Consider the following 23,280-nt stretch of genomic DNA (forward strand, 5'->3'; position numbering starts at 1 on the left):
GTGACGACCAAGGCTCCAGTTCGGACACCATTGACCTTACATTGGAGCGCTTGCGCTCAACGACGTCCGTCCCCGGCCCTGCTAGGCATGACGCAAGTCCTGCTAGGGGGAATGGTACATACTGGCGATGGGGACAACACACACAACCCACGGTACCGCCTCGGCGGTTCAGTCGAAGCGGACCAAGGAGCCAACGCCTACGTCGGCTCCTTGATGGCACCCGCCGATTCGTGTGATCGACAGCCCTCCCTGCAACCGCAGCAGCGGCATGCGTTCGGGCAAATAAGGGCGCTATCACCAAAAGCCAGGCGGCCGTCGAGACTCCTCAGAAGACCGTGCCAACGCTGCATAAAGCCCCAGTCATGTCTAAATCCACGCCTGTGCAGTACAAACACCTCTCGGTAATGCCGAACATCAGCAAGAGCATCGCTAAAATTGTTTTGGCGGTTAAACTGGAAGACAAGCCTAAAGACGTGTTGAAGGACAGGTCGAAACACCCAGAAGGGCGTAAAGATTACTCTGAAAGTTCCCTTTCTTTATTTAAGACTTTGGTCAAGAAATCGCGACGTACTAGGGAGGAAGATCATCACGAAGAGCCCTTTCCACCTCCAGACCCCTCTGGCTCCTCATCATGGACCAAAGAGAAGTTTGAAGGTTGCTGGAAAAGTTTGTAGACTTTTCTGAAAGGTTTACTCCTAAGAGGCCTCGTGAGGAGAGCCCTTATATGCCAAGTTAAAAATTCCAGAGGTCCTCTGGCTTACTTCATGAAAAGGTCTTTGACTTTACTGATCAAGAAGAACTTCCTGTTGATCCATATTTGGAGGATGATGATCCGACTGATGATCCCACTGGTCAGACCCAGGCATGGGGGGGGACGAACAGCCGGTAGATGACCCACCTTGGCTGTCCCCTACTCCTACCCCGGACCCTGACACCATATGTATGGATTCTCCCTCCTCCACACCATTGCGTCAGGCGTCACCTGTGGATGACCATATGGCGTTTTACGCCATCCTAAAAAAGGCAGCAGAACACTTCCAAATTGCCATGCAAGAGGCGGTGCCAGATTCAGATTTTGTAGAAGACCTCTTAAAGGAGAAGCCTCCTGCCAGCCAGGCTATCCTATTACATAATTCCATTAAAAGGCGCATTGCCCTTTCATTGTTGACGCCTTCACAAACCAGGGCTGTTAACCCAGTGGAAAAACGTATGTGCCCATCCCCTACTTGATCGTCATTATATTAGGGGTCATGCCACCCCAGATTCCCTGGTGGTCACGATGACAAGGAAGAGGCCAGGTGTCCCCTTGTCCACAGGCGAGGCACCAGCAGACAAAGAATGTAAGAAATTGTACGCTCTGGGGAAGAGAATCACCACTGCGGCAGCATACTTACTTCACCCGCGTAGGCAACAACACTGCGCTGTTGGCCAACTATTCGGACGTTCAATGGAACCTGCTGCCGGAGGTTCTACAGGAGGTCCCCGAACCGGTCCGTACTCGCCTGCTTGCTATTGTATATGAAGGCAAGCAGGTGAACATAACATTCTCAAGAACAGTTCTTAGAGAGACACCGCTTCACCTCACTGATGATGCCCAACAAGGCTGAAACAAGTGTATGGGGTTGCTGTTGGTACTCTTGTTCAGAGGAGAATTGCCTAGTATTTCGGTGCTGGACTGCCCCTGGGCAGGACAAAGACTGATATGCAGGGAAATTTCTTCTCTGAGATAAGGACAGTGAGCTAAAGACTTGGTAGAGTCTCTCCCAGGGGTTATTCACCCAAGAACAGGTCATTGGGCTGTGTTTGTGCTGGTGGAGAGATTCCCAGACCCTCCACCCCTATTTTGCATTCTCAAGAACACATTAGATGCTGCAGAGACAGCGGGAAGGATTTCAGCCCAGGGTACCCTGATAAAACGTCATGCCTGGTTGAAGAACTCTGGGTTCAAACCAGAGACTCGCGTGTCATTAATCAACAAGCTGGTGGAAGACTCCAACCAGTTCGGCAAGGCTGTTGAAGAGGTGCTGGAAACGGCAAAAAAGGAACACAAGACTTTGAAGACTTTGAATCAGATTACTCAAAGACCCTTTCAACAGAAAGGGGGAAATTCTCGCCGCTCCTTTCGTGGGCAGTCCTATTCTCGCTCCCCTCACAACCAATATGGTTCCGGGAACATTTGGTCCTCGGGACAGGGATCTGCCGCCTCTGCCCCTTATCCATCCAGGGGACAACGCCATGGGAAAGGAAGGGGTCATAATGCCACCCCTAGAGACTCCCCGGCCTCCAGTCAGAAATGACTTTCATATCCGGGTCCCCTCCCATGCCTCCCCAGTCGGGGGACGTATAACATCATTCCTGCATGCATGGGAGGGGGATTACAACAGACCAGTGGGTGCTCAAGACCGTCGCCCACGGGTACTGCATCGAGTTCAGCCGACCACCTCGATTCAGACCACCAAGATCAAGATGCCTAACCTCAGAACACCTGAGGATCCTGCTGCAAGAGGTCGAGATCCTGCACGAAAAGGGAGCTATCGAAGTGGTCCCTCTTCTACAGATAAACTAGGGTATTTATTCAGTGTACTTGCTTGTACCCAAAAAGGATCTAACCATGCGCCCTGTGCAAGACTTGCGAAGGAATTTGTCAAACCTCAGAAATTTCGTATGGTGACACTGCAAGAGGTAATTCCTCTGCTAACACAGGGGCATTACATGCGACATAAAAGATGCATACTTTCATATTTCAATATTGCCAGTGCACAGAAAATAATTAAGGTTCATGATAGAGGACAAGCACTATCAGTTCAAGGTCCTTCCCTTCGGCATTGCTTCAGCCCGAGGGTATTTACAAAGGTACTGGCAGTGGCAGCAGCACACCTGCGCAGACAGTCCATTCCAGCTTATCCTTACTTCGACGACTGGCTCATAACGGGGGATTCCTACAGAACATGCCTGTCAAACACTCAAAAGAAGATAGACCTCTTATTCAGCCTGGGATTCTCCGTAAACCAGAAGAAATCCAGTCTTGACCCCATCCAAGCCAAGCAGTTTCTGGGGACCCTAATTTGAACAGAAGACGGCCTCGTCTTCCCCTCCAACGAGATGGTCCAAACATGCCGTTTCAGATCCCTCAGTATGTAATCAGTCGAGAGGTGATGGTACCCAAGGCCATGCGACTGTTAGGAATGATGGAATCCTGCATTTATTTGGTTCCTCACGCATGTTTGCGCATGTGCCCCATGCAAGAGTGGATCAACAGCCAGTGGTGTCAGGCCAGCGGACAATGGGACGATCTAGTGGTTGTCTCGGCAGCCCTTGTTCTCTCTGCATTGGTGGTCGAGGGAAAACCTCTTGAAGGGGGGGAGACCTTCACCAACCCAGCAGTAGAAGCCACTCACATTGGACGCATCTCTCACGGGGTGGGGCGCACACCTCCTTCAGCAGACGGCGCACAGTGTTTAGTCCCCAGCAGTAGCATCCAACCACATAAACTTGTTGGAGCTGTTAGCAGTGTTCAAAGCATTGAAGGCCTTTCAGACACAGTTGCAGGGGAAGGCGGTACTGGTCCTCACGGACAGCACCACGGCTATGTACTACCTGAACAAGCAAGGGGACACTCACTCTCCAGTGCTATCCAAACTGTCTCAGAACATTTGGAAATGGGCTCTCAGACACAAGATGTTCCTGTTGTTTCAACCCGTTCCAGGGGAACTCAATCTTCTGGTGGACGTGCTCAGCAGAGACTTCCCGCTGTCCTTGGAGTACGAATGGCGACTACACGAAGACATCGGCCAAAGTTTTCGCAGAATGGGGCTTTCCAGAGATAGACTTGTTTGCAACTCTGGAAAACTCGCAATGCCCAGATTACGCCTCCAGGTACCCTCGGAACCGATGCAAGGGGAACGGTCTCTGGATAGCATAGTCAGGAAAGTTTGATTACGCCCCCCCCATACCCCCTGACTCCCCTACTCAACAAGATGGTGCACAAAATGCACCAGGAACCAGTCACCATGATATTGGTGGTCCCGATGTGGGCCCGGCAACCCTGGTTCTCCCAACTGATGGAGATGTCTCTCTCCTCTCCGATGAAACTGCCTTGCCCACACAACATGAAATCTCAGGACAAAGGGAAAACACTACATCCATGCCCGCAAACGCTGAACTTAGCAGCCTGGCTCCTGAAATCATGGAGTTCAGGAACCTCCAACTGCCTCAGAGATGCATGGACATACTTAGGGAAGGAAGAAAGCCTAACACCAGACATTGCTGCTCCAATAAATGGAAACGCTTCATCATCTGGTGCAATACTAAGAGCATCAACCCCATTGACTGCTCCCCTACTCATATTGTGCTATACCTAACTCACCTACTCTAGACTCGGGTCTAGTTTTTAATTCCATTAAAGTCCACTTAGCTGCACTCTCAGCCTATACCACGTCCCAGCGAAAGGTGTTGTGGTGGAAGATCCCGGTAATTAATGCTTTCTTGGAAGGGGTTAAAAGAATGACTCTGCTATTTCTAACCTTGCTCCCGGGTGGGATCTGAATGTGGTATTAACCAGACTTCTGGGGTCTTCCTTTGAACCTATGCAGAAGGCAAGTCTCGAGGCACTCGCTTACAAGCCAGCCTTTCTAGTGGCATTCACGTCCATAAGGAGAGTCGGTGAACTACAAGCCCTTTCAATTCTAGACCCCTTTGTCACAATTCAGAGATAATGTTATGTGCACTCATCCATGGTTTGCGCCCAAATTCTTTTCGAAGTTCCATGTGCACCAGTATATAGAACTACCCACGTTCTTCCAGAACCCCACTAACATGGCAGAAAGAAGCATACACACACTGGATGTGCATAAGGCAGTCATGTACTATCTGGTAAAAACGAAACCACTCCGGAAGACGTACCAGTTTTTCGTTTCAGTGGCGGCTGGTAGAGGGGGGGGGACCCTGTCTCTAAATCGGCCATCTCAAGGTGGATTGTCAATTGCATCACTCTCTGTTTCTCTCTTGCTAAGAGAGAACTGCCCTTCAAGCCTAGAGCACACTCTACTTGAAGCACTGGGGCTTCCATAGCATTCATTGCAAATGTTCCCCTCGAATCTATTTGCAAAGCGGCAACCTGGAGTTTGGCACACACCTTTACAAAACACTATTGCCTAGACACTCATTCTAGGTCTGATTCTCAGGTGGTACAAGCAGTACCAAGACCTCTTTTCACTACTGTTCTTTCTCACATCCCACCTCCAACTCTGGGTACTGCCCGCCAGTCTATGCACAGCATGTGATTCTAAGCAGATTAACAAGCATCAGAAGACATGCATTACTTACCGTAATAGCATTTCTGATGATTGTATCTGCTTAGATGCACATGCGCCCACCCTTCCTCCCAGCTCGGATGGAAGGAACATAGACCTCTTACTACTCTTCTCTCTTTTCTGTACTCACTCACGATAGTCCTAAGGCTCCCTCATGGCAGAAAAAATACAATCGGAGAGACCCCGATGCGTGAGGGATTTTGGGTACACTACATGTCACGTTAGCACTAGATGACAGACTATATGCACAGCATGTGAATCTAAGCAGATATAATCAGAAATGCTATTACGGTAGGTAATGCATGTCATACGGACTAAGTATGGGGCTAATAAAGAACGGTACATTTTAGACAATTTTAAAAAACCCATTGTCACCTGGAGTAGCACCCCTCCTTCTGTCTGCTATCCCGGAGTGGTGTGCCGCCAATGATCTCTGCCTTAATGCCAGTAAGACTGAGATTCTCCTCATCGGCACACCCGCTCCCTCCTTTCCTGCCACTCTCTGGCCGGCCTCTCTTGGCCCTCTTCCTGCTCCCACCTGCAAGGCTGAAAACCTTGGTCATCTTCGACTCCACACTCTCCTTCCCTCCTCACATCTCTGATGTCTCTAAGAAGTCACACTATCAGCTGAACCTCCTCAGAGGTATTCTCCCTTTACTCTCCTTCACCCAGAAGCTCACGGTCTCCATGGCTCTGGTTCTCTCTAGGCTGGACTATTGCAATAGCCTCCTCCGACGTATTCCATATCTATGACAGGTAATGTCCACAGCTGTGCTGCTTCGGAAAATCTTTGGCTTCTGCGTCGATGTGCCGTCCCCGAGGACCTCCTCCAACGGCCGACGTCACCCGATGTGATGAGTAGGACGCACGACGCCCATAGCCTCAGTTCCGTTTGTTCCGCGAACGTGTTCGCTTCGTGAATCTCGGTACGCCTCGACTCGGTGGAGTTTGCGGTTTTCAATTCTCGGTTCGTTGAACCTGTTTGGGTTGTTGTGAAGACCTGTTCGTGGCGATGTCGTCTTCGTCTTCAACCCCGCGTCCGGGCTTCAAGAAATGCGGGAACTGTGGGTCCAAGATGTCGGTCACGGACTCGCACGACGCCTACCTCTGGTGCCTTGGGGAGGCACACGATACGGACGACTGTGTCGACTGCCAGTCGCTCACGGCAAAGGCCTTGTGGGAACGCAAGAAGAAGCTGTCGGTAGGCCGGGTGTCTAAGCCCCGGAAGTCGAGGTCTGCGGGGCTTTTGACGGATGACTCGAGGGCCGACTCTCTGCGTCATCGTCGGAAGTCCAGTGGGTCTCCTTCCAGCAGTCGGTCTCGCCACTCCTCCGCCTCTTCGAGGCATTCCCGGAAGCGCCAGCATAGGTCACCTTCCCCGTCCTCTTCCGAGGACTCCGCCCGTCGGCGGGTCGCTTATCCCTCCATGCAAGCGACACCGGAGGAATGGGCTTCCTTTGGGAAGCAGATGCTAGCGATTCTTGAATCGCAGGGCACCGGTCCGTCCGCGCCTCCGAGTGCGGTCGGTCGGCACCGGTCGAGAGACACGACTCCTACGCCTTCGGGCTCGGGTGGTCGGCACGGCTCGCGGGAGAGGTCCCGCTCCGACAAGGGTAGCCGTTCTCGCCATGCCCGTTCCCGGTCCTCGCCGCGCTCGAGACCGCGTGATCCTGTGCCGTCTTCGAAGAAGACGTCGAAGCCTGTGGTGCCGAGGTCGTCGACGATTTCTCTCGAGGCTCTGCCTCAGAGGGGGTCGTCGACGCCGTCAGCGCCTAGGTCGTCGAGAGACACGCTCGGAGCTCCGGCTTTGAGGCCTGTGTCGACGCCGCCGATGCTGGCGCCGCTGCAGCCGACGTCGACGCCTTTTCTATCGAGGCCGGCCCGACTCGTTCGGCGCCCTCGACGCCTTTCGAGGCGGTGATGTCGGAGGGGCCCCGTGGCACGGGGTTTGCCCCTAGAAAGGCTCTGGCTAAGGTCAGGCACTGCTTTGGTCCCCAGAGGTCTTCCTCTCCCCGCCTGGAGTACATTTCTGAGTGTGATGAAGGCTCTGATGGCGGCCTGGTTCCAGTTACGGTTCCCGATGAATTTATCTCGGGCCATAGCCAGTTTGATGACCTGCGGCAGTCGCTGCATGATGCCAGTGGACTGGCCACCCCTCCGGAGGTGGAGTTTTGTAGGCCGGAGCCTGGCACTCATGCCGATTCTTCATATCGGCGCCTTATGTCTCGGGTCACCGAGTACTTGGGTTGGTCAGCTCCCCCAGGGGAGTTCGGTCAGGATGATCTCCCGGACATCCATGATCTCGGTCCACCCACTGACCCGGTTTTGCCTTTTAATATGGCTCTGCAGAGAAGGGTGGCAGCGGCTTGGACTGCTCCAGAGAGTCTCCCGGCAGTGGGCAAGTCTTTGTCGCGAAAATACCATCCAGCCAGTAGCGACCACTGCTACTTGTCTAGGCACCCCACTCCGGAGAGTTTGGTGGTGCAGGAGGCTAAGGCCCCGGCAAAGCAGGCGTCGTATGCTACCATCCCTCCGGATAGGGACGACAAACGTTTTGACGGCTGGGCGAAGAAAGTGTTTTCTTCGGGGGGGTATGGCGCTTCAGGCGGCCAACTCCATATGTGCCCTGTCTCGTTTCACACACACTCTGTGGAACTGTGTTGCATTAGCGGTTGAACATATTCCCGAAGGGGACGAACGGGATGGTTTCCTTGCTATGGTTCAGGATGCCATGTGAGGCCGTTCAGTCGGGTTTGGACTTGGCGGATTGTGTCAGCCGGTCCATGGTGGCAAGCACCGTAATGCGCAGGTTTGCGTGGTTGCGGAAGTCTGGGTTCGCTCCTGATGTGCAGTCCCGGCTCCTCAACATGCCCTTTGACGGTGAGCACCTTTTTGGCAGCAAGGCTGACAAGAGCCTTGAGAGGTTGCAGACCTCCAAAGCTGCAGCGAAGTCGTTGGGCGCTGCAGTTCGCCAACCTCTGCCTTTTCGTCCTAGGGGACAGCAATGGAGGGGAGGTTCCTTTCGCTATTACTCGTCCTTCAGTAAAGCCAGGGGAGCTAGCAGTCGAAGAGGCTATCGTAAGAGTGCCAGAGGTGGAAATAAAGGTACTCGAGGTTCCAAGGCCGCTCGGGCAGTTGCCTCTTTGCCCTCGGGCAACGCCGCAGCCGCTACAACTCCGTCATGAGGCCAGGTCCCATGGTTCGCCGGTTGGGGGAAGGCTGGCTCAGCATCTTGTAGAGTGGCAAGCCATTACTTGTGGGTTCTGGAGATCATAACCCACGGCTACTGTCTTCCTTTTCGGCAGAGGCCTCACGACAATCCACGAGGGAGCCTCCCTTTGAAGAGTCTGGATCCGCTCCTTGTGCAGGAAATTCAAGCCCTGCTGGAGAAAGGCGCCATAGAACTGGTGCCTGTAGCGGAGAGGAACAAGGGATGGTATTCCCCTTATTTTTTGATATCGAAGAAAGACTGGGGATTGAGACACATCATGGACTTGCGCGGTTTGAACAAACACCTCAGGAAGGACAAGTTCAAGATGGTGACTCTTTCTCAAGTCCTCCAGGCCCTTCAACTTCAGGACTGGTTGGATGCTTACTTCCATGTGCCGATCCATCCCAAGCACAAGAAGTACCTGAGGTTCGCGGTGGGCGACTCGCACTTTCAGTTTCGGGTCCTGCCGTTCGGATTGACCTCCGCCCGAGGGTTTTCACCAAGCTCATGGTGGTGGTGGCAGCGCATCTCAGGAAAGGGGGGATTCCCGTCTACCCCTACCTGGACGATTGGTTGATCAGGGGGAGCTCTGCCGAGCAAGTCCTGGATCATCTGTCCGTCACCTGCCACTCCCTTCACAGGCTGGGCTTCTCCCTCAATTTAAAGAAGTCCCATTTGACACCAACGCAGCGGCTCCAGTACATAGGAGCAGTGCTCGACACGTCCCTGGGGCAGTGTTTTCCTCCTCAGGTGAGGGCTCTTCACATTCAGCAGATGGTGCACAAGTTTCATTTTGCCCAGGATCTCCCAGTGTCCCAGTTCTTGAGACTGCTCGGCCTCATGGCATCCTGCATTCTTCTGGTGCCAGAGGCTCATCTGCAGATGAGATCTTTGTAGTGGGCACTCAAGCTCCAGTGGTCTCAGTCCTCCGGCAGGCTGTCGGACCCTGTTCAGATGCCGCCCTCGGTGGCCCGGGACCTTCTGTGGTGGGCCGTCGAGGGCAATCTGATGAAGGGGGCCCCATTTTGGCTGCCCTGGCCGGAGGTGACGATCGTGACGGACGCATCCTCACGGGATGGGGAGCTCATGCCAACAAGTTGACAGTCAGCGGTCGTTGGTCTCCGTCGGAGTCCAGACTCCATATCAATCTGCTGGAGCTGAGGGCCGTCAGGCTAGCCCTGAAGGCTTTTCTGCCGACTGTGCGCGGAAAGAGTGTCCTGATTCTAACGGACAACACGGTGGCCATGCACTACCTCAACAGAAAGGGAGGGGGGGGGGCAAGGTCACTTCCGTTGTGCAGGGAGGCGATGCAGCTCGAATTTTGGGCCATCCAGCAGGAAGTTTCAATCTCAGCTGTTCATCTGGCCGGAGACGACAACGAGACGGCGGACGCTCTGAGCAGGCAGAGCTCCATCTCTCACGGTTGGGAGCTGGCTCAGGAGATTCTCCTGGAGATCTTCGCCCTTTGGGGGACCCCTCAAGTGGATCTCTTCGCCTCCAGTGTCAACCAGAAGTGCGAAAGGTTTTGCTCGCGGGAATTTCCTCCAAAAGGAGCCTTAGGAGACGCGTTCGTGGTGGAGTGGTCATTCCCACTGCTGTACGCGTTTCCTCCAGTCCCCGTCATCCCGCAAGTGCTGCGGAGGTTACGGAGGTTCGGTACCCGGATGATCCTCATTGCTCCGGCGTGGGCCCGGAGGACGTGGTACCCAGACCTTCTCGACTTGTCCATCTGCCCTCCACGTCGTCTTCCCTTCCGAGATGATCTGCTCTCATGGGAGGGGAGTCAGGTTCTCCATCCAGAGGTCAGATCCCTCAATCTTCACGCTTGGCTTCTGAAAGGTTGAGGTATAAGGATTGGGTCCTCCCTGAAGACGTGATGGAGGTGTTGCTCTCGGCCAGGCGGCCGGCAACCAAGTCTCTGTACCATTGCCGTTGGAGAAAATTCTGCGACTGGTGCAGAGTTCAGAATGTGGATCCTTTTGAATGTGACATTCCCATGGTTCTGTCTTTTTTGCTTTCTTTGGCCCACAGGGGCTTGCAAGGGGGGACCATTAAAGGTTACCTGGCGGCGCTGTCCATATTAAAGCGCTCGTCTGAAGAGTGTTCCTATTTTAAAATTCCTTTAATTACGCAGTCTTTGAAAGGGCTCACTAATGTGTTCCCTCCGTCACCTTTTCTGGTGCCATTAACTCTGAAAACTGTGTTTTTGGTTGCGGTTACTTCCTCTCGCAGAGTGAGTGAGTTACAGGCACTTTCAGTGAAGCCACCTTTCACTGTGTTTCATAAGGACACGGTTGTCCTTAGAGTTTGTCCTTCTTTTCTTCCGAAGGTGGTTTCGGAATTTCATTTGAGCCAGAAGGTTGTTCTTCCGGCGTTGTATCCTCCTCCACATCCTGGTAAGGAAGAGGAGAGGCTCCATAGGCTTGATCCTAGGAGAGCATTGAGCTTTTATATTTTGCGCATGTCCCGGGTCAGAGTGGACGATCAACTTTTCATTGGTTACGCTGGAAAGCGTTTGGGACAAGCTGTGACGAAACAGACTTTGTCTTGTTGGTTTATTTTAGCTATCTCCGAGTGTTACCGCTTGGCGGGTAAGGATCCTCCAGCTGGCTTGCGGCCCATTCTACCAGGGGAGTGGCTGCGTCTACTGCTCTGCAGAGGGGAGTTCCTATTTGTCACATCTGTGATGCAGCCAAATGGGCTTCAGTACATACTTTTGTACGTCACTACTCCCTCGATTCCATCAGAGGGCAAGATCTGGCCTTTGGCAAGGCAGTTGTCTATTCCGCAATTTGATTGGGTATGCTAAATTTGTATTCTGAATTCTTTCCCACCTCCTTGCTTGGTACTGCTTTGGGAGTCTGTCATAGATATGGAATACGTCGGAGGACCCAATCCCCTCGAAGAAGAAGTTACTTTCTTACCTGGTAACGTTCTTTCGATGGGATGGTCCGACGACATATTCCATATCGCTCCCTCCCTGCCTTCCCCGTGGCAGAATTTCTTTTGCGATTGCAGCTTGCCTTCCGCAAGGCCTTGTGTGTCTGACTGGCAGAAAACTGGTGGCACACGTTCTGGGAAAAAACTATAACTGAGGCTATGGGCGTCGTGCGTCCTTATCACATCGGGTGACGTCGGCGGTCGGAGGAGGTCCTCGGGGACGGCACATCAACGTCATCGACGCAGGACGCAGACGCCAAAGATTTTCCGAAGCAGCACAGCTGTGGACATTACCTGTCATAGATATGGAATACATCGTCGGACCATCCCATCGAAAGAACGTTACCAGGTAAGAAAGTAACTTGTTCTTCTAAATCTTCCTGCTTCTACTCTCCGCCCTCTGCAACTCATCCGGAAAAGGACTGCGAGACTTGTCCTTGGCCTCAAGCCCAGGGATCGTATCCCTCCAGGACTGAAATCTCTGCACTGGCTCCCTGTGGCTGCGAGTATTAAGTTCAAAACCCTCTGCATTGTCCACAAGGCCTTCTGGAGCCTCAATACCTTCAACTCTCTGTTCCTAAATATCTTCCTTTTTTTAGCTCTTCGCTCAACCGCCTTCAATTCCCTCAGGGTCAGACGCTTCTCGAAGCAACGAGTTGGTGGTAGATCTCTCGCTGCGGCCTCCCTCTGGAACCACCTCCCTGCCTCCCTGAACCTTGAGGAGAACCATCTCCGGTTCCGGAAGCACCTTAAAACCTTCCTCTTTGCTTCTGCTTTCTCTCCCTCCCTCTCCTGCTGAATTCCTGGCTGAAACTGAAACTGCACTGATTACCTGCCCACCCTTCTGATCTCGTGCCTAGGCCCCGCCAGTTGTACACCTGCACTGCCTCCCTGGCAACCCCTGCACCTGGGGACTGTTTTCTGTATCCCTACAGTGCCCTACCAGCGCTTATGTCTGCACTTACCTTGCACTTGCCACCAGCTTGCTGTTTTTCTTATTTCTTATTTATTCTATTATCCCATGTGCTGCACTTTCCCCTCTTCCTCCTCCCCTCCCCCTCCTCCCCCATCCCTGCACTTTTCCCTTTCCCCCTTCCCATGCACTTGCACAGTCTGAATGACACCTGGCCTATTATGATCGTTGTCTTTCTTCCCTCTGTTCCCCCTCCTTTGCCTCGTCACTCCTTGAAACACTTGTGTATAGGTGCGTTATAAATGTCATATCATATATCATAAAGCAGATGTATATGTTCACCCTTAGGCAAAAGAAAGAAAGCATATGATTCAATAACCAGTGAAACGCAGTTAAGTACTTTAATGCATGAAATTCAGTAAGGACCCTTTAGAGTAACCATAGAATAGTTTCCCTAACACTTAATGTCTCCAGCCCTGAGATTGTTTAGGGCCATGTGCCCTAAATTTTTATTTTTCTGGTAGGTTTATTCAGAGATTTGGACGATACCAGTGGTTCTGATTCAAAAGTCAAAAAGGTAAGTTCAGGTTGGAAAACGACATCCATCTTGGTAACTAGGATAGGACTAGGAAACTATCCTTGACCAGGCCTCTACTGACGAAAGTCAGGAAAGAGTAATTTAGGGATCCTAATTTGCACCCATTTATGATATGATAGGTTATTTATAACGCGCTTAATACCCAGAGGTTTCTAAGCGTGGACCCAGGGATCAAAATTGTGTTGCTCCGTGTCATCTTGCTTCCAAGGCGAGCACGTTGCCCCTGAGCAAACCTCCAGAGACGAGCCCTATGGAGGACAGAAACGGGTATATTAACTGACTCCGATTTCTCCAAATGCCACTGCTGAGGTTCTGGAATCTGTTGGGGACACTGCCTATTGTGCTTGGTTTGGTCGTAAAAGTGGGTCGTGGGTGCAGAGGAAACATTTGGACACAGGATTTCGTTCCGGTTGGTCCTGGTGCTTAGGAATCTGTTTAACACCGTTCAGATTAATACCCACATGAAGAAAAGATGAAGATTTTAGCAGTACGGGACATCTCTAGGATGCAAAGAGGACAAGTTTCAATGCGAGTCACCATATTCCAGAACTTCAACAGTGATCTCAAGAGGAATCAGTCGGGGGTGGGGGGTGGGGGACGTTAACATGCCTTTTTGGGTTCTGGTGCTCTGATTTGAGCAAGTAAATAGATTTTTCATGAGCAGTCTTTTTCAGTAGACAACCTTCTGCCAATGAAGGACATTTTTGTACAATCTTTTCCAAAATGTGCCATTTAGTCTAAACCCAAGAGGCTTCCAAAGGTCCACTGGTGGGCATGCACTGGGGTATGGCATTTAGTTGCATTTTCTTTTGCATTTTTTTTATTTTAAAGTGCGCACACAGCCTGCGGGCATCGAGGTGCTGTTACAGGAATTGTTTTGTTTTTTAGTTGTGTAATAGTTTTTTTTGTTGTCTTAGTTGCGTATTTATAACGCGCTTAAATACCCAGAGGTTTCTAAGCACGGACCCGGGGATCGAACCTGTGTTGCTTCGTGTCGTCTTGCTTCCAAGGCGAACATGTTGCCGCTGAGTTATCCTCCCGGGACAGAGTGGTTACTAAGACTTCACACCCAGGTCCTGTTTGAAAATGCTTACAAAGCCTAAATCGAATCGTGTGTCCCTGGTGTCACAATCCTGCATGCTGTTGGTACTGTGAGTAGCAAATAATTTTGTATCAGACATGCGATCCTGGTTCAACTAGAATAAAAATGGATGCTCGGGTACACAATATGTAGAAACTGTGAGTAGGAATAATGTACACTAGGTTTGGTTCTGACTAAACTGTGACCTGGTCTTGCCTGCACAGGGTATTTCAGCAACCCCTTCAATGTCCATGGAAGGCGGTCCTCTCTCTCTGGTCCTGGAGACCAGGCAGGTTGTGTAAGAAAATTGACTGATTTTGGATGAGCCACCATCTATAACTAGGGGCTACAGCAAAACCTGCCGTTCAGCCTAAATGTGAGCTGATCCTCCTTGGTCCACTTTGGGAAACAGCACAGAAATGTTTTGGTGGGAGGATGTCCCGGCTACCTTTTTGGCCACCATTGGGTGACATATCTAGTTTCCACAAATCTGACCTCACTGCCCTCGCCTCATGTCAAATAGCCTGGAGCGCAAGCACCTGAGTTATAAGGGTTGAAGTGCCTAGATCCCACCACCCTCTGTTACTTTAATATTGGACCTCATGCAGACTTCATTGTTACATGAAGGAAGTGGGGAAGGGGAGCTTTAGAAGCGTAGTCTATCACTGGAGCCACCAAGCAGCAAAATCCTCCCAGGGCCAAGCTCCTTAAGGCTTCTGCGCATCCCCCTCAATGTCCCTGGGATTTACAGAGTACAGGGTTCTTTGATTCAAGAACTGCTTAGAAGTTCCCACACATAGGAAAGACTTCTACACTTAGCACCATTTCATTTTTCATATCCCACCCCTCCCAAAGCCTTGCTTGATGGGATACGTCCTTCAAGGGGCCAAGAATTGGTATGGAATCTTAACTACCCTTCACCTACCAGTAATCCAGATCTGTTTGTATGCCCATCAATTGGGCGATGGAAGGAAGCTTTCATTGCTCTGTATGTGACACTTTTTTTATATTCACTTCTTTATTGACTTATTTACAATAAAACAATGGAAGAAAACAAACCGGTCAGGAGCACAAAGCATGGGTCCAGAAATCACATCAATTCAAAAAACCTCCCCCAGATTCCTTGATATAAATTCATTTTCTTCTGCTTACATAAAGTCACCATCTCCAACAGACATATCGCATAGATCATCGATCCAGGCTGACTTGGAGGGAAAGAACACCTTTCTAGTCCCACAGTATGATTTTCTTAGCAGAAAGGGTATCCCCAGATTTGTATACAAAAAAAAGAATGGTAAATTTGTTAGAATTTCGACTGTATGGAAAAAAATGAACAGCCGAAAAATTCGAATACAATTACCATTCGTTGCCTTTATAGTGAACAAGGGGAGCGAGGTTGTCCCCGCCCCCTTGCTCACTCTAAAGCCTTTGCAGGTATAATAAAGCAAAACAAAAAAAAAGAGGACCCTGCGGTGCTGGTTGCCATGCAGGTAAGTGAAGGGAACCGGCGCCACAGAGAGATGCAGGAGACTGGGCACAGGCCAGTAAGTGGGCTGGGGGATGCAGGTGATCAGAAATGTTCAGTGGAGTGAAAACCGAAGTAATTTTCGTTCAAATGGCTTTCGTTTTTTTTTTTCTCCCTCGAACATTTCTAATTTGTTCACGCTAATCCGAAAGGCAGCTCTAAAAAGCCAACACTTTTGTGGAGAACTCAAATCTTCCTTAAATAACATGTTCCCCCAAAATCACAGTTTGAAAGTCAAAATCAAGGTCAGTCATTAAAACCCGTTTCATAGTCAGTGACCTCCTGCCAGAATGACGTCATTTTGGAGCACTCCCACTTGAAAGTTACTTCATCCATTGTGACTGCTTTCTTGAATGCTAGACTATTTCAGAAATGTTAAAATGGTCATAATTCGCAGATGAATGTGGCCTTGAAAGCTCACCTCCAAAAACGAATTAGATGAATACGTGTATAATCTCTGCAAGATCGCATGCTTTTTTTCACTTAAATGAACAATAGATCTTCAAGTTATACAATATTTTTCTGTCATTAATCTTTGACCTCAGCAATAACAGTAAGTCATAGCAAATAAATTGTCAGTTAAAGCACGTCGTCTTATGCATGTTTTAAAGAAACACTTTTTTGTTTTATTGCATTATAATTGTATGGCTCTTACGTGTTTATGAATTACAGTGTCCATCATCCTAACTAATGTTTCATGTCTTTCAGGTTTTCCATTATTACAGTCCTGTATTACAGTTTGTGCAGATGGTCACGGTTTCAGAGCTACCTCAGTACTTCATTACAGAACTGGAATTTGAACTGTATCCTTTATTATTCTTATTTGTACCCTGTTATTTTAGGTGTGGGCTGGACATTTCATCTCGGGCTGAAGAGAGCATTAGGCCTCGGTCTGAGCCGATGCCTCTGGAAAATGCGCACAAATAAGGACACTGCAAAACCAACAAGAAGCCACATGAATGCACAGTTGGTTGATGATTGAGCAGCTTCATTTATTGGGTGATGAAGTCTGAATTCTGAGACCAAGATTGTTATCGTTTTTGGAGACTGAGAAAGGGGTCTTGAGTAAATGAGATGGGATGGGACACCTTAGTTAATCCATTAAAAGCTGTTTGGGTCCCAAGAGGGGGTTTCCCTGTTGGATGGATTAAATTGAAGCTTATTGCTAGTCAGCCTTAATTTTAATTTCTGCAAGGCAGGAATAAAGTTGTGCTTAGCTCTCTAGGGAGCATGATGCTTCATTAGCACCGGGTGTGGCGTCCTCCCAGCCAGTCCGGAAGCTTGGAACTTGGTCTTTACCTCATGGTAAAGCCCCTGCTCCAAGCCTCCTCGTAACCAGTAGGCTGCCATCTAAGTGCGCTCCACACCCCTAATTTCACGTCCCTCACCTAACCCTGCCCCACTTACCTGGCACTCCCTTCTTTCTGGTGCATCCTTGTTGCGGCAATGGCTACCATGTCACGGGAGAAGGTACTACGTGTAGTTCTCTTCTCCCTAGTGCATAACAGCCATCTTTGTAGTTTTTTTCAAGTTGAGAAATGGCAAACCCGCAGTTTTGCAACTTGAATAAAAACGGTTAGCTTCCGGGTATGCCAGGATGCTAATAGCAATAAACCCCTCTGGCCGGCGGACTTTACTGGGGCAGGTAATGCTCAATCTCTCGTTAAAGCCCTCTCTTCGCTCGGACTTGTAACTGAACTGGCCCAGTAAAGCCCCCCCCATCCGTCAGTGTTTATTGCTTAAATAATTCTTGGGTGCCTTCGGCATATGACTGTAAACAAAATATGGGCTTTACAGTTTAATGGACAGGATGGGCTTCGTGTAGACTTTAAACAAGAAGGGTGACGGCGGGGTGCCCTGAGGAATGCCTCAAGTGACCAAAGTGGGTAATGAGGGAAATGGGCCGATCTCATCTATTTGGTGCTCATAAGACAGAAGGCTTTGGAACCATGCCAAAGCAGAGGAGGATAATTCAAGCAGAATCATCAAATGGGATAACGAAATGGAGTGATCCACAGAGTTGAAAGCCCCAGTCAGATCAAGAAGCAGCAACTGGGCTGTATCTGAGTAAAGTAAATCCTCCACCCAGAGTGATATCAGAGCTGTCTCCGTCCCATGCCGATGAATACCAGATTGGCATAGATCTAGGCTGTCAGTTGTTGTTCTTCTAATGACTCCAGATCTTTAGATATCAATGACGGGCCTGTTTTGGGGTGATTAAGTTACCTAGAACAGCAGAAGGTATTATTTGTGCAAACATTTTGCTGGACTGAGTCACCTGAGTGAGTGGGAACCTTTTTCCACACTCTTATTCTTTTACACTAACATGAAGTTATGCCTTCTTCCCTGATTTCTGGCATCTACAGTGTATTGTGGCACACAGCACTTTCTGTGCAGTGTTGCTGGGAGCCCTTTGAGCTTCCCTTTTTACCTGTGTTAACCCAAGTTACCAGGGCAGGGGTGTGGGGGGATACCCTTTTGTCCCACCTGTACTTTGTTTTGGGAGATCAGCACACCTCACTCCATGTGTACCGCTGAGGGGAAACATTGTCTCCCATTTGTCGCTATTACAGTAACTTTTACTGTTACAAGTTCATCTGACAGGCTGGTGGCAGTGTACCTTTTTGCGTGACATTTTTGTGGCCTTTTGTCATAAGCTGCCTTTGCAGCTGTGACAAGGGACACTAGGGTCACCATTTGCCTAAAATAGTGGCTGTACCTTTTTTTTTTAAAACACTTTTTTCAACTTGACTTTTATTAATTTTGACATTGGATGTGAACATACAGGTGGATACATATTATGCATTAAGAGCTATTTCGCGAAGTTGTTCCAGTCCACATAACAATATTTAACAACATTAACGTTCATTGTTCCAATAAGACGAAAATGAAAGCCCCGCCCCTCCTCCCCCCACCCTCTCTCCCGGTTCTCGAGTCTCCTTCTTTAGAGGCATTGCTACTTTGCTTCGTGGTAGGCTGCGTGACATTCATATTCAATCATCTCTAGGTCATCGATCTCCAGTATGGTCTGTGACAGGCATGGGTTGTTGGCAATGGGTTGTTCAACGTTCCGCCATTGTTGGCGTAGGTTGGGTGCTAAGTTTCTTTGCTGTGTTGAGTCATCCGTGGTTGAGTGCGAGATATATTGTCCAGTGAAGTGGCACCAGGCTTCCTCTTGTCGTGCGGCTTTGTCATGTAGTATTGCCGTTATTTTTTCCATTGTGTAAATATTTGTGGCGATCTGTATCCAGTCCTTTTTATCTGGTAGGTGTGAGGATTTCCATTTTATCACTAGGGCTGCTCTCTCTGCGAGTAACAGGGGGGGGATATTAGACCTTTTACCCTGATCACTTCGCAATCTTCTTCCTCGAGGCCAAAAAGAATCAGGAGGGGTGACAGTTCCCTCTCTATGCCGTCCAGCTGTTTGATCCATCCCAGGACTTTTGCCAGTAGATGCGGACCTTGGGGCAGGACCACCACATGTGCCAGTAGTCGGCATTCATACCACATTGTCGCCAGCATCCCGGGCTGGAGGTCTGGAACATTTTGAACAGCCTGTATGGATCGTACTGCCATCTGTGGAGCAATTTTATAGTTTGTAATTTATACTGGGCTGCGATTGATATTTTCGATTGCGTTTCACAGATTTTGTCCCAGGCCTGCTGGTTGAACTCTCTGCAGAAGTCTCTTCCCATCTTGCCTTGTGACGGCTGTTTGGCGCATCGTCTTTAGTAATTAGAGCCTTGTACATTCGTGCTATGAGGCCTTTGGAGGTGGTAGTCGTGACTAGGATCGTCTCAAAGGGCGTTAGTTCTCGCTGTGTGGTGGCCTTCCATTCCTTCTGGTTAAAACGCCTTTCAACCGCAGGTACAGGAAGACTGGTATTGGGTGAATTTGGAGGGCTTCCTCCAGTCCCGTTATTGAGATGAATTTCCCTTTTCTCCACAGCTGACCAACTCTCTCTCGAGGCTGGCATCGAACCACGATTGGTATCTAGCATGTTCCGGGATTTCTTCTCTGATCCCGGAGGATCAGAGATGGCTTAGGGGCGAAGGCCACGTGGTGACTCCCAACATCGCTTTCCCCTTCTTCCATATGTTCCACATTGTGCCCAGTATCGGGTGGTTGCGCAGTCTTCTCGTAAGTTTCGATCTGGGGGACCCATAGCCATTCTGCCAGAGTTACGGTGGCTAAAATGTTGTTGTCCAGTTGGACCCATTGGAGGTCCTTCCTGTCTCGCAGGTGTGGGATTAAAATTCTGAGCTGTGTGGCTTGATAATAGCGTTCTATGTCTGGCAGGCCCACTCCTCCTAGGTCCTTTGGTAATATTAAAACATTGTAGGGGATTCTTGGTTTCTTCCCATTCCACAGAAATTCTAGTTTGGCCTTTCTGACTTGTCTGAAGAAATGCTCTGGGATTGTGATGGGCAAGACCTGAAAGGGATAAAGGAACCGTGGGCGGGTCACCATTTTGATTGTGTTTAGGCGTCCCATCCAGGAGATTGTCAGCGGTTTCCATTTCTTGAGATCAGCCTTGAGGGCTTCGAGAAGTGGAGGGAAATTGGCTTCGTAAAGCTTGTCGAGGTGTCGCGAATCCCCAAGTATCTCATTGTTGGGCCTCCGATCAGCCTGAGTTGCTCGAGAGCAATTTGGTGTTCTGGAGATGGATCGTGGAGTGGAAAAAGAATGGATTTGGATTTGTTGATCTTGAATCCTGAGGGTGTGCCGTATTCCTCTATCAGATGGATCGCTCGTGGAATGGAAGATGTTGGGTTTGACACATGGAGCTGAATGTCGTCTCCATACAAGGCTAGCTTATATTCTTTGCCATTCACCTGAATCCCTTCCACTGCAGGATCTGCTCGCAGTATTACGGCGAGGGGCTCCAGGGACAGCGCGAAAAGTATTGCCGAAAGGGGGCAACCCTGTCTCGTACCCCTTCTGAGGGGGAACCAACGGGAGAATTGGGCCTTCACCGCGACTGATGCTCTTGTGGATGTATAGATAGCCTTGATCCCTCGACGGAGCGTGTGGGCCTAGGCCTATCTTTTTTAGCGTGGCCTCCAGGAAATGCCATTCGACTCTGTCGAACGCCTTCTCGGCATAAATTGAGAGTAACGCTGGTTTGCTCAACGATGTTTGGGCCTCGTGGATTAAGTGCAGGGCTTTCCGGGTGGAGTCTGCGCCTTGTCTGCCCAGGATGAAACCCACCTGGTCATTGTGGATTATTGGTGGCATGTGTGACTCCAGCCTTGCAGTAAGGATTCTCATATACATTTTGGCATCCATATTTAGAAGGGATATCGGACGGTAGGAGGCACACACCTTTGGGTCCTTACTCTCCTTGGGGATGACTGTTATCGGTGCTTCAGAGAAGGATTCGGGTGCCACACCGGATTGAAGGATGTTATTAAATAGGTCAACCATGAATGGGAGAAGAGCGTCTTTGAAAGTCTTATGGAACCCCGCTGTGTACCCGTCGTTCCCGGGGGCTTTCCCTGTTGGAAGTCTTTTGATTGCTTCTTCAGTTTCTTCTCCTGTGATGGGGGCTTACAAGGTATGTGCTGGATCGGACGGGAGGGTAGGCAAGGGTATTTTGTCCATATACTCCATTATCGCTTTTGGGTGCGAAGCAGCACGTGACGTGTATAACTCCTCATAGAAGTCGGCAAAGGCTTCCGGGACACTGGGGGGAAATGGTTTGCAGGAACTCCCTTCTGTTTGGATTGTGGGCACCCACCTCTCTTGGCGTTGACCTCGAAGTCTTGCGGCTAGTAAGGCGCCTGCTTTGTCCCCATGTTCATAGTGTTTCTGCTTCAGGCATTGAAGCTTGTGCGCAATGCTGCCCGCCTCCAGTTGTTGTAGTTCCTCCCTCTTGTTGTTGGCCTCCTTAATCTTTTGTAGTCTATCTTGGTCAGCTGACTGTGCCATGAGGTCAAGCTGAGTAATTTTGTTTCGGAGCCTATTTTCTATCAGTTGTCTTTCTCTTTTTTTTCGCTGCTCCCTCTTTAATAAGTAGCCCTCTCCAGCTTCCTAAATTGTGTTCATGGGAGTTTCTCCCGTGTTGTTAATCTCAAAGTATTGGGTGATATCCTGCTCTAGTTGTTCCCGAAAAATTGGGTCCTTAAAGAGTCTCGTTGGACCTCCATTTGGAGCATCTTCGAGGAAGGGCAATTTGATCAAGGGTGACCATGACCATATCGTGGTCTGACCATGAGACAGGGATTATAATAGCATCAGTCATTGCCATGATGAGGTCTGCAGTTAGGTATATATAGTCTATTCTGGAATAGGTCGGAGAAGAAAGTAAAGCCAGTACGGTTGGGATTGGTATGTCTCCACGCATCGGTGAGACTGTAGGCATCCATCATATATGCACCCGGTGGGCATCCAACGCCCGCTTGAGGGGGCGTAGAGGTGCAACCTGATTGTCTATCCTGTTCCGGATCCATATCCTGTTCCGGATCCATCCACGTGTTCAGATCACCCCTGAGTATTACCTCGCCTTCTGCTTCGCTCATGACTTTCGGGATTATCCTCTGCAGGAATCTGGCTTGTCCTGTATTGGGGGCGTATATTGACGCCAGGGTGATGACGGTGCCTTGTATCCTGCCCACTAGGACTAGTGCTCTGGCACTGACGTCCATCCATGACTTCAAGAGTTCAAATTGGATCATTTTATTGACTAATATGCCGACTCCCGCTTTCTTCAGCGGGCCAGAGCCCCAATATTCAGAGCCTAACTTAGCATATGACCTTCCTCTCTTCTCCCTTGCTGTATCGGGTTTCTTGTAAAAAGAGCATCTAGTTTGGCCCTCTTGAACTCTCGCGTTACCAGCGATCTCTTGGTGGGGGAGTTACGTCCCTTAACATTCAGCGTGCCAATTTTAAGTATGCCATGCCCGTCACTTGATTAGTTATGTCTGTGGGACATTAATATATTCGTGGAGATCGGTCGCAACGTCACGCTGCACATTGCAGGAAATTGCCATGCTGGAAGTAATGTAGTAGCTGCCTCTACAACAGAGGCTTTACCTGAGGGTGTGCCTTTCCCTGTCTCCCTCCCCCCACCTGCCCCTGTAGGGTATTGAACATCATACCCTTTGCCCTCTGTTCTGTCACGTTGCTCTTTGGTTCTTCGATGAGGGTCTGTGTCTGTTTGTGATGGCGTCTGAGTTAGACTGGATGTGAACAACCGGTCTACTGTTGGACCACCAGCAAGGGTCGTAACCGCACGGTCCCGTCAACTAATAACATCAACATATGATTTTTGAGCCCCTGCCCCCCTTTTATAAAATTCTGTAACAAACGAGAGTATTACAAACAGCAACTTTAACTGTGTGCTAGTATATATTATGATACATGCGGTTTCCGGAGTCTTCATTCCTCGGCAGTTCGCGTTTGCGGTTCAAGCAGTTCACGTGGCATATGATGGAATCAGTGATACAGGAGTGCTGTGATCCGGGATGTAGTTAGGTCCACTGCAGGGACCTCGGAAGCAAAGTTCGCCGGGATATAGAGCTTGGGCGCACGTTGTCATTTGTTATTGTCTGGTGTGTCGTTGGGTCGCCTGTACTTTCTGGATCCCTTTACTTGTTTCCTTCTCGGGCCCTGAAGTTCCCATCCTGATCTGCCCTGTGCAGGGGTATCCTGAGTTCCCTCCCCCGAGGTTGATCCGAGGAGGTCGGCGATGCATTCTC

General features: G+C 49.8%; 1 protein-coding gene across 2 annotated transcripts in view; it reads left to right on the forward strand.

The window, feature by feature from the left end:
* MTBP (MDM2 binding protein) overlaps positions 1-23,280 on the forward strand; it is a 701,292-nt gene that overhangs the window by 175,081 nt on the left and 502,931 nt on the right. For both annotated transcript variants that reach the window (XM_069621563.1, XM_069621564.1), the window contains exon 9: positions 16,289-16,383. In XM_069621563.1, coding sequence (XP_069477664.1) covers positions 16,289-16,383 — 95 coding nt within the window. The remainder of the gene's footprint in view (positions 1-16,288; positions 16,384-23,280) is intronic.

The sequence above is a fragment of the Ambystoma mexicanum genome, chromosome 5q, assembly GCF_040938575.1.
Source record: "Ambystoma mexicanum isolate Mex_15411 chromosome 5q, UKY_AmexF1_1, whole genome shotgun sequence".
Lineage (NCBI taxonomy): Eukaryota > Metazoa > Chordata > Amphibia > Caudata > Ambystomatidae > Ambystoma > Ambystoma mexicanum.